The sequence below is a fragment of the Delphinus delphis genome, chromosome 3 (assembly GCF_949987515.2).
Source record: "Delphinus delphis chromosome 3, mDelDel1.2, whole genome shotgun sequence".
In the NCBI taxonomy this organism is placed as follows: Eukaryota; Metazoa; Chordata; class Mammalia; order Artiodactyla; family Delphinidae; genus Delphinus; species Delphinus delphis.
The window spans coordinates 9,402,859-9,416,859 of record NC_082685.1 but is presented as its reverse complement, the minus strand read 5'-3'; the positions used below and the strand labels follow the sequence as shown (position 1 = coordinate 9,416,859).

Here is a 14,001-nt window from a genome sequence, read left to right as displayed (position 1 = left end):
GCTCCGCGGCATGCGGGATCTTCCCCGACCAGGAATCGAACCCGTGTCCCCTGCCTTGGCAGGCAGATTCTTATGCACTGCACCACCAGGGAAGCCCGAGGGTTGCTATTTTAAATACGGTGAGCAAGGAGGGCTTCATTGAGGAGGTGACATTTAGGCAGAGGCCTGAGTAAAGTGAAGGAGTGAGCCCCATGTCTAGTTAGAGGAAGAGTCTACGGGTGGAGGTAACAGACAGTTCAGAAGCCCACATTAGCTTCATTATCAGGCAATTTTTTCTCTCCTAATGGCAAAGATGTCTCTGGCTAGTCATCTGCTCACCTCATCATCCAACAGAAAGCGGCACCCCACTTCCCAGTAACTCCAGGAAAAGTCCCATGATGGAAGCTCACTGGATCCCTTTCGGTCACATGCCCTCCCTGAACCAATCACTGTGCTCCAGGGAATGGAGCGCGCGCTCTCTCGCGCTCTCTCTCTCTCTCTCTCTTTTTTTTTTTTTTTTTTTTGCGATACGCGGCCTCTCACAGTTGTGGCCTCTCCCGTTGCGGAGCACAGGTTCCGGACGCGCAGGCTCAGCGGCCATGGCTCACGGGCCCAGCCGCCCCGCGGCATGTGGGATCTTCGCGGACCGGGGCACGAACCCGCGTCGCCTGCATCGGCAGGCGGACTCTCAACCACTGCGCCACCAGGGAAGCCCTCTCTTTTTTTTAATTAATAAATTTATTTATTTATGGGTCTTCTTTGCTGGGAGCGGGCTTTCTCTAGTTAAGGCAAGCGGGGCTACTCTTTGTTGCAGTGGGCAGGCTTCTCATTGCGGTGGCTTCTCTTGTTGTGGAGCACGGGCTCTAGGCGCGTGAGCTTCGGTAGTTGTGGCACACGGGCTCAGTAACTGTGGTCGCGGGCTTTAGAGCGCAGGTTCAGTAGTTGTGGCGCACGGGCTTAGTTGCTCCGCAGCATATGGGATCTTCCCAGACCAGGGCTCGAACCTGTGTTTCCTGTACTGGCAGGCGGATTCTTAACCACTGCGCCACCAGGGAGCTCTCTGGCTAATCTGGGGCAGGCTGCCGCAATGAGGTAGGTATCAGCACCACCCCCTCCGCCTTCCCCAGGCATGTACCTCTGTGGGGAGGGTGTTTACCCCAGTTAAAGCTCAGCCCAGGTGAAAAGCTTTTATAGTTTGTTCTATACTTTCCAGATTATTAAAAGAACTGCACACTCCTTGTAAAATAAAATCCCAATAGTATTGAAATGTAAGCAGAAAAAAAAAAGCAAAAAAATCACACATGAAACCTCACACTCCAGAATATATGTAATCTTACAAATGCAGGCTCTTTCGCACATACTGCCCGGCAGCACTGCCCAACGCTGTGCAAACACTCAACTGCTACTCACTATTACGATGATTATTTTCCTACCCAGACTGGGAAGGGATGTTGATTAGCATGATCATATCAGTAGCTTACATTTTTGGAATGTTTGCTATGTGCCAAGTCGCATTTTACAGATGAAAAGGCTGAAGCTCAGATAAGGTAAGTCACCTGTTCAGGGTCACACAGCAAGAAAGTGGGTCCTACGCAGAAACCAGAGCTGCTCCCGCCAGCCCCCCACCCCATCCCCCAAGGGGCCCCCAGGCCCTGGAGGGCCTCTGCCCTCTCTAGCCAGGCCCTGGCAGGGCGGCTGCCTCCCTCTTATCTCAGCCCAGGCTGCCTGCTGGTCCCGCCCCCTCGGGGGAGCTGCCACTTGGAGGCGCCTGGCCGGGAAGGTCTGGTCAGCTGTGTCCGGCGGAGGCAGCTGCTGACCCAGCTGTGGACTGTGCCTGGGGCGGAGGAAGGGGGGGGCAGGAGCCCTGGGCCTCCCGTGGCAGGGGCTGCATCATGTATCATCTCGGGGCACCCCTCTGGCCTGGAGTTGGCTTCCTCTGTCTCCTACTCGCTGGGGCAACCTGGGCTCCCCCACCCAACCCACCGGATCCCAAGTTTGAAAGGAAAGGTAAGGGTGGAGCTGAGTGTGGACCCCCGCACTAGGTCCTGGAGGGCAATGCTGGGGCCTGAACTTCCAGCCTGGGTCCTGGCGGCTATGCCAGGTTCTGAACCCGTCTGTGTCCTGGAGCCCCAGCTGGTGTCTGAACCCTAGACTGGGACCTGATATGGCATACTGCGGGTCTGTATCCCCAGACTGCGTCTGCGGGAGAAGCTAGAGAGGGGCGTAAGAGTCCTGTTTTATCTTCTCAAGGAGTCTGACACATGCTAAACACTAAATGGGGCAGGGGTGGTGCTGGTTCTAGGCCCTGTAGTCTAGGGTCCCCAAGGGGAGGGGACCTAGCCGACCCTCCAGTGGGGGAGGGAGGCTAAAACCAGGGTCCGAGTCAGAGGGGCCGGGCCGCAGGCGTCTGTAAACACTGTTTGCATGCGGGCGCCATATCCCTGGGTCCGCGGGGTTGAGGGAGCGGGGGCGGGGGGCACGGTTGGCGCTATCGGGCAGCCGGGAGCCTGCCGGGGCTGATAGGGGACCCCGCCTCCTGCACACACACACTCACCCTCACGCACGTCCTGGGCTGGGGCGGGGCCGGCAGCGGGAGGCGGAGGCCTTGAATGCTGCGCTCAGCTCAGCCGGTCGCGGGGTGGGCGGGCGTGTGTGGGGAGACAATAAGACATTCAACCTACGCATGGGAGTTCGGGGGGCAGCACTTCTGCAGACCCCTCGAAGGGCCCCGCTGGGGTAGACAGAGGGGCGGGGCATTTTTCTTATCGGTCCGCACAGGCGGCAGGAGGGAGGGGAGGATGCTGTGGCCCGAGGACGGGGCTCGGGTCTCCTGACCCCCTCCCCTGGCCCCCATCCCCAGCGGCCCTGCTGACAGCCCGCGAGCCTGAAGAGTTTCTGTGCTTCACCGAGAGGTTGGAGGATTTGGTGTGTTTCTGGGAGGAAGCGGCAAGCGCCGGGGTCGGCCCGGACAACTACAGCTTCTCCTACCAGCTCGAGTGAGTCCGACGGGGCAAATGGAGCGCCCCACAGGTGGAGGGGGCGGGCGGGCCGAGCAGCGCTCCCCGGAGCTCGCACCTTGGGACTTCTGGTGCCAGGGGCCGGATGGCACCTCCGCTGGTAGTCACTACTGGGAAGCCCACGGGGTCAGGGCCGACACGCTGCCTAGTGGTCGGGGCTGGAACACTCCCGTGATCACTGCTGGAGTGCGACCCCAAACTTCAGGGCTGGGACAACACCGCTCCAAAGCAGGACTAAGGCGTCGCGTACGTCGGGGCTGGGACGCCCCCTGGTGGTAGTGTCCAGAACACACCCTCGGTCCCGGCAATGCCTCCCAACTTGCTCCCTACCCTCGCTGGTTCCTGGGCGAACAGGGGTGAGCCGTGGAAGCCGTGCCGCCTGCATCAGGCGCCCACCACCCGCGGCTTGGTGCGTTTCTGGTGCTCGCTGCCTACAGCCGACACGTCGAGCTTCGTGCCCCTAGAGCTGCGCGTCATTGCGGCCTCCTCGGGCTCTTCACGCTACCGCCGTATCATCCACATCAACGAAGTGGGTAAGAGCGCTGGGAACGGGAGAGTGGTCGGGAGGAAGTCCCAGTCTCCGCCCACCTGAGCAACCCCTCTCCACAGTGCTCCTAGACCCTCCCGCTGGGCTGCTGGCGCGGCGGGCAGACGAGGGCGGCCATGTGGTACTGCGCTGGCTCCCACCGCCTGGGGCACCCATGGCAAGCCTCATTCGCTATGAGATGAACATCTCGGCAGAGAACGCCGCTGGTGGCGCGCAGAGGGTGAGGCTCGCTCCTACGGCCTAGCCCCAAGGGCTCCAGAGTCGACAGGCCCTCTAGGTCCCACCCAGACAGTCACCACGGCCCCGCCCCCATGGCCTCGCCCCTCCACCTCCCGCCCAAGACAGCTCCACGTCCAACGACTTGTCCCCTTTCCCGATGTCCCCTTTCCCCAGCCCACCTGGACTCAATCCCACTAAACCCTTGTCCCAAACCCTAGACTTCTTCAGGGCCCGCCCCCCCGTGCGCTGGCCCCGCAGTTAAATAGCCCGAGCCCGCCCTCTTCTACCTGGGGCCCCATCTTGATTGGCCCCGACCCTTCCTGGGCCCCGCCTCCTGCTTTCATTGCCCGCCTCCCCATGCTTGGGCTCGGTTCTTCCTTTCTCTGATTGGCTCGATCCCTCAGGGCCCACCCTCACATGCCCTCCTTTGCCCGCCCCGCCCCTATTGGCGATACCTCTCACCTGGGCCCCGCCTCCAGGTGGAGATCCTCGACGGCCGCACTGAGTGCGTGCTGAGCAACCTGCGGGGCGGAACGCGCTACACCTTCAAGGTACGCGCGCGTATGGCCGAGCCGAGCTTCGGTGGCTTCTGGAGCGCCTGGTCCGAGCCTGTGTCGCTGCTGACGGCTAGTGGTGAGGCCCCAGGCAGGGGTGTAGAAGGGGCTGGGCGGAGCATGGGGCAAGCTCACCGCCCTGACCTCCTCCCTGCTCCCCAGACTTGGACCCCCTCATCCTGACGCTCTCCCTCGTCCTCGTGCTCATTCTGCTGCTGCTGGCCGTGCTAACCCTGCTCTCCCACCGCCGGTGAGCGCCCCACTCGGCACCTAACTCAGATTCCTCCCCACCAACGTTCTCCTTTCCCTGTGGGAACCTAGGCTCAAAGAGGGGCAGGCACTTGCCCAGGGTCACACAATGAGGAGTCAGTGGCAGGACTGGGATGCAAGCCAGGTCAGACGCAGACTCTTACTTAAAATTCTCTGCTCTTGGGCATACTTTCACCTGGTTTTCCTCCTACCTCAGTGGCTGCCCCTTGTTGGATTCCTTTGTACTTTTTCCCAATTTCATCAACTTCTGTAAAATCAACCAGATGGGCTTACTGAAACGATTTAACCCCAAGTGCCTCCCACCCCTGTTGTCAAGCTCCTTAGATGCTTTACGATATGACCAGCCATCCTGAGGTTTTTGTAATTCCAAGTACAAACCATGTGTTTTCACACCCCCAAGGCTTGGCACATACTGTTCCTTCTGCCAGGAATGTCCTTCTTGCCATGTCTGCCAAGCAATTTCCTCGTTGTCTTTCAAGGCCCTGTTCATTTACTTGGTTGGAAAATACATACTGAATGCCAACTGTGTGCTAGGCACTGGGGAGAAAGTGTAGAACAAACCAGACGTATCACTGACCTTGTGGATCTCATAGCTGAGTCACACAACAAATAAGGGAATCAACATATATTTGATTATAAATTGTGATGAGTGATATCACATAAATTAATGGGGGTGGGGCCATGACAGGATAGTCAGGGAAGGCCTCTGGGAGGTGACATCAGAGCAGAAACCTGAAGTCTGGTAGGAGGTAGCCGCATGAAAAGCAGGGAGAAAAACCAGCAAGTGCAAAGGCCCTGTGGTGGGAATGAGCTTGGAACATTGAAGCAGCTGCAAGAAGAGCTGTATGGTCAGAGAAGAGTGTGTAAGGGGGTAAGTGGTGGATGATGAGATGAAGGAGGTGACAGAGGTCAGACCATGCAGGGTCTTCTGCAGGGCTGTGGGGAGGAATCGGGACTTTATTCTGAATGCATTGAGGAACTATGGAAAGGAGTGAGGAGGGAAGTAACAATGGACCTTCAGACAAGACTGGGTGGGTTTTAGACGGAGCATATTGAACTCCTATGCATCCTTCAAAACTTTGTTCCAGTTGCCCTTCTGTAGAGCCTGGCAGATGCTTTGGCCGAGCCCCTGTTCCTCAGCCCCACACACTCCTGTGCCTTCAGCATGATCACAAGGGGCTAGGAGTACCTTTGCCCTGCGACTGGTGCTGAGGGGGTGCTGGTGAATGGTCAGTGACACATGCCCAGGTATTCGTTTCTTTTGGCTTCACTAGGACTCTGAAGCAGAAGATATGGCCTGGCATCCCAAGCCCCGAGAGCGAGTTCGAGGGCCTCTTCACCACCCACAAGGGTAACTTCCAGGTAGGTGGCCTGGCTGTCCCCTCAGGGCCTGGGGTTTCCCTGCTCCTGTGGCCGAATCCCCGGTCTCTGAGCAGGCTGCTGCTGTCTCCCCAGCTGTGGCTGTACCAAACTGATGGCTGTCTGTGGTGGAGCCCCTGCACCCCCTTCACAGAGGACCCACCTGCCCCCCTGGAGGTCCTCTCTGAGCGCTGCTGGGGGGTGACACAGGCAGTGGAGCCAGGGGCAGATGATGAGGGGCCCCTGTTGGAGCCGGTGGGCAGCGAGCATGCCCAAGACAGCTACCTGGTGCTGGACAAGTGCTTGCTGCCCCGGAGCCCACCCAGCGAGGACCTCCCACAGCCTGGTGGCGATTTGGACATAGCAGCCATGGATGAAGCCTCGGAAGCATTCTCCTGCTCATCCGCTTTGGCCCTGAAGCCTGTGCCAGAGGGGGCCTCGGCTGCCAGCTTTGAGTACACCATCCTGGATCCCAGCTCCCAGCTCTTGCGCCCGAGGGCACTTCCCCCTGAGTTGCCCCCTACCCCACCCCACCTAAAGTACCTCTACCTCGTGGTGTCTGACTCTGGCATCTCAACTGACTACAGCTCTGGGGGTTCCCAGGAAGCCCAGAGGGGCTCATCCAATGGCCCCTACTCCAACCCTTATGAGAACAGCCTCATCCCAGCCCCCGAGCCTTCACCCCCGAGCTACGTGGCCTGCTCCTAGGACTCCAGCCCTCAGATGCACGGGGACCCAGAATGACCTCAAGTGCTACTCCAGGCCCAAGATTTATCCGGCAGGGTCAGTGAGGCCTGCTGACCTTGGCTTTCTGCTCAATTCATCCTGGTCAGAAAGTCACAACCTTGCAGTATTTTTACATGTACAGTCTTTTGTGTAGATATATAAATATATATAAGTTTTCTGTCACGGCTTCTATAAATACCTCTAAGCCCCATCTTTTCCCTGGGCCCAGGCCATAGGAGAAGCAGGAAAAGGCCTTGAGTTCAGTCTGAAATTCTGCCCTGGCAATCTGAATAATGATAATAAAATGAATCAGTTAGTATGTTATGCTAGCTGCCCTAACGAAGCTGCCCTGAAACTGAGTGGCTGAACACATTAAATATTTTCTCTCTCATTTCTCAATTCAAACAGGTGGGCAGCTATCCCTGGGACGAGTCAGAAGCCCAGACTGTAACTTTAATATCCCCCAGGGCTACCCTGGGGTCTTTAGATGGTTCCTCTGCATCCTGCCAGCCAACGCGAGAGACACAGCAGAAGATTCTGTGGCCTTTAGGGGCCTAGCCTAGAGGTGGGCGCCATCTCTTCTTCACAAAACGGTCACGTGACCCTAGCGAGAACCATGGACAGCTGGGAGATGTAGTTTAGCTGTGCACCCAAGAGAGAAAAGCTGTTTAATGAGCTGCTAGCTAGTCTCTGCCACTAATAATAATACCGATGACATTCATTCCTAGGGCTTTATTCTGAATCAGGCCCTGTCCTAAGACAGCACTCTGATGACACCAAATGTCATCAAGTGGCTCAATGGGAGTTCTGGTTTAACCGCTTTTAAATAGTTTGACATAACCTAGGAAAGCTGAACGTCTGCATACCTTCTACTCCAGCAATGCCACTTCTAGGTATGTACACTAAAAACCCTCACACACATGAACCAGGATATGTGTACAAGAGTGTTAATAGCAGTAAATAAGTCAATCTGATGAGTAAATTGGGGTATATTCACCCAAGGAATTATACAAAGTATGGAAAAAGGAATGAATGAAAAAATGTGGCTGAATGTTTTCTGTATTTTGGCTGCGCTGCATGGCATGTGGGATCTTAGTTCCCAGACCAGGGATCAAACCCGTGTCCCATGCACTGGAAGCATGGAGTTTTAACCACTGGACCGCCAGGGAAGTCCCACGGCCGAATCTTAGTAACAATGTTGAGCGGGAGAAGAAGGAAGTCTCAGATTACATTTGTCATGAAACTCTTTACAAAGTTCAAAACAGCAAAGTTAAACAATATGTTGACAATATGTACAGGATAATGCTATATTTATGAGAGAAAAAGCACTTTATAATCTTTAGGTCTCTGAATTTGCATCTGTCCCTGAGGTAGGTATTCCAGCCATGGAAACTGAAGCATAGAGAGGTTGTCACACTCCAAACCTCAAGGTTGGCCTCCAGAGCTTGAACCCTTGTGCAAGCTGGTGTCACCAGCCTGCGTGGGCCACGGGGTGACTGTCATCTCTCCATCTTGTCGGAAAGTCACCCGCCACTCTGCCCTGGCACCCAGCCCACCTGGCTCCAGGCAGGCTCGGAGGCAGTGCTGTCCTGGGCTTGGTGCATCGGGCTGCAGCCAGCACTGGGCAGGGAAATACCTCTGAAGCAGTGCCAACTGCAGGGCAGTCGCACTGTCTCCCTCCTCCTGGGTCTGGAGGGCCACAATGAGCCCACAGCCCCGACCAGACCCAACCCGGTGGCTGAAGTGGGCAGCTGTGTCCAGAAGCAGGGCGGCCAGGTAGGCGGCTTCTTGGGACCCGGGGTCTTCCGTTAGGTACTCCTCCAGGCCATCGAGCAGCAGGAGGGAAGGGGCTGGCCCCCGCGTCTCATGGGCAGAGCACAGGAGCCGGAGGAGCTCATGGGTTGAGGGTGGGTACTGGAAGCGGATCTTCTAGAGAGGAAAAAAGGAAACGGCCAGATTCATCACAGGAAGCCAGGCTCTCAGCTATAGCAGCCCTGCTTCCTTGCATACTTTCCTGGACGGGGTTCTCACTCCCCAGACTGCTGGTTCCAGAGTGAAGCAGCTAGCTCAGAGTGGTCGAATATTCTTCTGTTCGCCACGCCCGCCCCCCCATGCCGTTTTATTTTTTGTTTTTCTAATTCTGCACTCATCACTTCCCGGTATTAGTTAAGAACAAGGCATATCGTTTTGTCAAATCTCTAGGGCAATCTTTCCACGGAAAACCTGCCCATAACTTCCGACCCCAGCATTGACTCCAGCGGCCCAGAAACTCTTTCCAGACCCGACCATGTTTAGCCCCGCCCCCTACTCGCCCCGGACTCCCGTCTTTGGGCGCCACCCTTTGCTAATTCCGCCCCCTCATTGGATGGTTTCTCACTCAATCTTAACAAAGCTTCGCGTAGTCCCACCCCCAACTCGTTCCAGACTCCGTCCCATAATGCCTGCTCCGGCTTGCCCTCCCTTCGTCTCCGCCATTGGCCTGTCTCTGCCTGTCACTCAATCGTCCATCCGCCTCGCTACTGGCTGGTCCACCTCTGGTCCCGCTCCGCCCCACCTGTAACCGCAAGGGTTCGAGCGCAGCTCCAATCCGGCGAGGCAGGCTTTGCAGAGGCCTCCGAGTCAGGAAGAGGACAGGGCCTCGGCCTTCCCCTGCCGCCTCCAGGGCCGCCGCGAATAGCAGCGCTGTCTTTCCAGAGCCGTGACCACCGAGCAGCAGCAAAGGCGGTTCGACCTCAGCTGTGTTCTCCTCCCCGGGGCCAGCCGCGCCGCCCGAGTTTAGCACCCGCCTCAGCGTCTCCGCCATTCGCAGCGTACCTCTGTCCAATCGGCGGCCCGTTCCTGTCCTTGATCCCGCCCAGGACGGGGTCGCATTGGTTACAGTGCACTTAGCTTCTCCATTGGTCCAGTGATCTGTTCATCAAAGCTAGATCGACGTTTCCTAGCTCCTCCCCCGGTGAAGGGGCAAATAACCTAGTCTGAGGAAGGAATGGAGGCCTTTGAGGGAGATAAGGCCCTTCCCTGGGTGAGTCCGCTGGCGGAAGCAGCATGAATACTATTATTCTGAGCTAATAAGCTAATCAGACAATACAAGGGTTGAGAGTTGGAGGGAGTAGGCCCTAATCACTGACACATTACTTAAAGTCTCCTAGCCTCAGTTTGCTCACCTGTAAAATGGAGCACATGGTATCTCAGAGGAATATTGTGATGCGTATGTGTGTGTTTCTGCTGATGTTACCCAGTGACAATGAAGAAGGGGAGAGATGGAGGAGCTATGTGCTTGTGTCTCTCTCTGTACCTGAGTACTTGCACAAATGGGGGCGGGGGCTGCAGGCTTGAGGACATTCGTGTGCAAAACATCCGTCAGACAGCAAAGCAGCTGTCTTTGAGGGTCTATAAGAAGAAGAGTCTCAGCTGGCCTCCTCGTTGGCCTGGGGGCTTCTGGAGTCCTGCTTGGGGTACAATGGGAGGCAGGACCATAGAATAAAAAATGGGCCAGGAGAGAAGAGGCAAAGATGAAGGGGCTGGGAGACTGAGGGAGAGCCACAGCACGACCTTGTTTGTCACGTTCACTTCGGTATCTCCAGTGCCCAGTCAGTGCCTAGGGCATTGCAGATTCTCAATACAGGTTCATTAAAGGAATGAATGAAGAAAGGAAGGTAGAACTGATGAGAAACTGGGCGAGAAGGAGGAACAAGGTGAATAATCAAGTGATCACTGGTTGGGTCTCTTCACCCAGACTTCTCCCCAGAGCTGCCACTCACGCCCTTGTTGCCCTGGCAACTCTGTCTCCTGGTAACTTCAAAGTGGTGCTGTTGCCAGGAGACCCAGGGGCAGGGCCGAACTGAGATTTCCAGGGCTTTCTCTCTCCCTCTGGGGCCAGAACACAGCTCCACAACATCCCCCAATACACCCACTCACAAAGCCGCGTACCCCCACATCCCTCTACAAATACATAGACACGCACGCGCGCGCGCACACACACACACACACACACACACACACGGCATCTCTGCATATATATTCACTTCCAGAATCCCCATCACTCACATGCTCACAGCCATGTCCTATCCTGACACAACGCATCCCATACACACTCTTTCCCACATTCATGCCCCCACACCCTTTCCCTTGCACGCATACAAAAACACACTCTGATATAACCATACCACTGTCACCACACACACACACACACACACACACACACACACACACGAGGCATGCTGTTACATTCCCCTGTCAAATGCACAACCTCAGCCCCATGGTTCACCTTACTTTGCAACACTCTAAATACACAAGCACCCAGTAGTGACACCCGAATCACACAGTTCCACACAGTTATATACATGGGAGTATGCCCAACACAGCCCCATTTCAAGTCCTTTGCACTTGCTGTTCCATTGCCTAGAGCACTCAGCTCCCAGATATCTATCCCTAGTTGTTTTCATTCCATTCAGATCTCTGCTCAAATATCACCTACTTAGGCTTTCCCTGACCACTTGTGTAAAGTCACACACCCTTCACTCTTTAATTGCTTATTCATCTGTATTTCTCTTCAAATAACTTATCACTTCCAACCTTATGTATTTATTTTATTGCCTCTCTCCCCACTAGTATGTCAGCTCCACCAGGGAAGGGTCCCTCTTTCTTTCACTACTGGGTCCCCAGCTCCTAGAACAGTACCTGGCGCAGAGTAGGTGCTCCTAAATGTAGCTGAGTGAGTATATAGTCAGAGATGCAGACATTAGGTGTATCTCTCATGCACACGGTACTTCTTTCCCTCCCTTCTTAGGATCCCATCTTCATGTCCTGACAGAAGGACTCTTACCTTAGAGGGGCTCCCTGGAGGAGGCAGGACCGCAGGGTGAGGGAACAGGGAGGTGGAGAGCTCAGGGTCAGTCTGTGTTCCTCCCTGGTTTATCAGCATCCTCAAGTGATTAGTTCATTCATTTGGCAAACACTTCTTGAGCACCTACTTTGTGCCCGGCCCTGACCTAGGAGGCACAGGTGTTCAGCGGTGAACAGACAACAAAATCTCTGTCCTGGTGGAACTGACATCCTAGCGAGGGAAGAGATAATGAAGAGTTTAAATAGTCTATGGGCAGATGATAAGTGTGTGCAAAAAAAGAAAAGAAAGTTTGCACAGGTAAGGGAAGGGTCAATTGTTTGTTTGGTTTTTGCAATTTTGAATAGGGTGATAGGGGCAGGCCTCCCTGAGAAGGTAATACTTGAGGAAAGGCTTGAAGGAGTTGAGAGAGGGAACTGTGTAGCTATGTAGGGGAAGAGCATTCCAGGTGGAGGCACCTTCAAGTGCAAAGGCCTGGGGTCACTGGGAGAACTTTGGTTTTTACATAGAGTGCCATGAAGAGCCAACAGAGGGTTTGAGCACAAGAGGGTCATGGTCTAACTTACATTATAAGTCAGAGCTCAGTTTTTTAAATAAATATATTTATTTATTTTTGGCTGCATTGGATCTTCTTTGCTGTGCGCGGGCTTTCTCTAGCTTAGGCGAGCAGCGGCCACTCTTTGTTGCAGTGAGTAGGGTTCTCACTGCAGTGGCTTCTCGTAGTGGAGCATGGGCTCTAGGCACGTGGGGTCAGTAGTTGCAGTGCGTGGGCTCTAGAGTACAGGCTCCGTAGTTGTGGTGAACGGGCTTAGTTACTCCGCGGCATGTGGAATCTTCCTGGACCAGGGCTTGAACACATGTCGCCTGCACTGGCAGGTGGATTCTTAACCAGTGAGCCACCAGGGAAGCCCGGAGCTCAGTTTTGATCGAGTTGAGCTTGAGAGACTGTGAGACTTACTGGGGCATGTTGAGAAGGCTTTTTTTTTTTAATTAGAGGATTTTTAAAAATAAATTTATTTATTTTATTTATTTTTGGCTGCATTGGGTCTTCGTTGCTGCACATGGGCTTTCTCTAGTTGCGGCGAGCGGGGACTACTCTTCGTTGCATTTCGCAGGCTTCTCATTGTGGTGGCTTCTCTTGTTGCAGAGCATGGGCTCTAGGTGCACGGGCTTCAGTAGTGTGGCACACGGGCTCAGTAGTGGCTCGCGGGCTCTAGAGCGCAGGCTCAGTAGTTGTGGCACACGGGTTTAGTTGCTCTGCGGCATGTGGGATCTTCCCGGACCAGGGCTTGAACCCGCGCCCCCTGCAGTGGAAGCACGGAGTCTTAACCACTGGACCACCGGGGAAGCCCTCAAGAAGCCTTTTGAATAAGCAAGCAGATCTTAGTCTGGATTTTCTTTCTTTTTTAAAAAAATGTTTATTTATTTATTTATTTTGGCTGTACTGGGTCTTAGTTGCAGCACGCGGGATCTTCGTTGTGGCATGTGGGATCTTTAGTTGTGGCATGTGGACTTCTTAGTTGCGGCATGCATGCAGGATCTAATTCCCCGACCAGGGATCGAACCCGACCTCCCTGCATTGGGAGCATGGAGTCTTACCCACTGGACCACCAGGGAAGTCCCTTAGTCTGAACTTTCTACCTAAAATTATCCACCCTGGGATGGGGGTGTGTGCAAGGCCAGGGCTGCTGTCTCCAACCTCTCTGGCGGGCCCAGACACTTCTTTGTGTCTGGCAGCCCCGCCTTTACCCTTTCTTGGCCTCCGCTTAACATCAGGACCACGGACAGTGCCAACCGGGTTGCGGTAGGGCGCTGTCCATTGTGCTGAAGTTTTGCTTCTTTCCTGCCCGCATGGAGGGAGCTGTGCGTCTGGAGGGACCACGGGCCTCAGGGGTGCAAGCCCTGGAAATAGAAGCTCTGGGCGGTGAAGCAGGGGGCTCCATGATTCTGTTCCTCCTCTGCCTGCAGCCCTCTCAGGCGTCCAACTCATTCCCTGCAGCCCTCAATCCACCCCACCACCTCCTCCCCCTCCGTCTCCCTGTCGCCTGCTCAGCTCCAACCGCACAGGTGTCCTCACTGTTCCCCGAACACAGCCGGCACGTTGCCACTTCAGGGCCCTCATTCTTGCTGTTCCCTCTGCCTGGAACGCTCCCCTTGCTCCACACTGTGGATACTTGCATGGCTCCCTTCCCTCCCTCCTTCACACCTCATCTCCAGTGCCAACTCCTCAGAAAGAACTTCCCTGACCACCCTCTTTAAATTGCAAGCTGTGTCCCCATCCCAGAGTTGTCCCATTGTCTTCTCTAGCTTGAGTTTTCTCTGTCACTTATCATTCTAACATATCAGCGATCTCAATCCCTGACCTAAATCCTTGATCCTACAGTTTAGAATTCAGAATTTTTCAGATTTTCGAAAGGTACTACGGTGCAAATACTATGCACTGAATAACACTCCTAGTTGGACCTGGGGTAACATTCTAAGTCGAAC

At 54.9% G+C, this 14,001-nt stretch overlaps 2 protein-coding genes across 3 annotated transcripts; one reads left to right on the top strand and one right to left on the bottom strand.

The window, feature by feature from the left end:
- The first annotated feature begins 1,871 nt into the window (after positions 1-1,871).
- On the top strand, positions 1,872-6,799 carry EPOR (erythropoietin receptor). Its single transcript, XM_060007805.1, has 8 exons — positions 1,872-1,986; positions 2,840-2,975; positions 3,351-3,529; positions 3,606-3,763; positions 4,242-4,395; positions 4,479-4,566; positions 5,861-5,948; positions 6,042-6,799. The coding sequence occupies exons 1-8, from the start codon at positions 1,872-1,874 to the stop codon at positions 6,651-6,653; spliced, it is 1,530 nt and encodes a 509-aa protein (XP_059863788.1). The 3' UTR covers positions 6,654-6,799.
- A 492-nt stretch (positions 6,800-7,291) lies between these two features.
- SWSAP1 (SWIM-type zinc finger 7 associated protein 1) lies at positions 7,292-9,474 on the bottom strand. Of its 2 annotated transcripts, none has more exons than XM_060007822.1 (2): positions 9,226-9,474; positions 7,292-8,600 (listed from the first exon to the last, which is right to left on the bottom strand). In XM_060007822.1, exons 1-2 carry the CDS (start codon positions 9,472-9,474, stop codon positions 8,097-8,099), a joined length of 753 nt encoding a protein of 250 aa, XP_059863805.1. In that variant the 3' UTR covers positions 7,292-8,096. The 2 variants fall into 2 exon arrangements, with proteins under 2 accessions (XP_059863805.1, XP_059863806.1); XM_060007823.1 differs by having other exon boundaries at positions 7,292-8,597.
- Between the last annotated feature and the right edge of the window lie 4,527 nt (positions 9,475-14,001).

Coding starts and splice junctions, on each gene's coding strand:
- EPOR (XM_060007805.1), top strand. CDS start 1,872: ATGTATCATCTCGGGGCACCCCTCTGGCCTGGAGTTGGCTTCCTCTGT. Junction 1,987..2,839: donor TCCCAAGTTTGAAAGGAAAG/GTAAGGGTGGAG, acceptor CCCCATCCCCAG/CGGCCCTGCTGACAGCCCGC. Junction 4,396..4,478: donor GTCGCTGCTGACGGCTAGTG/GTGAGGCCCCAG, acceptor CCTGCTCCCCAG/ACTTGGACCCCCTCATCCTG.
- SWSAP1 (XM_060007822.1), bottom strand. CDS start 9,474: ATGGCGGAGACGCTGAGGCGGGTGCTAAACTCGGGCGGCGCGGCTGGC. Junction 8,601..9,225: donor TCGAACCCTTGCGGTTACAG/GTGGGGCGGAGC, acceptor TTTCCTCTCTAG/AAGATCCGCTTCCAGTACCC.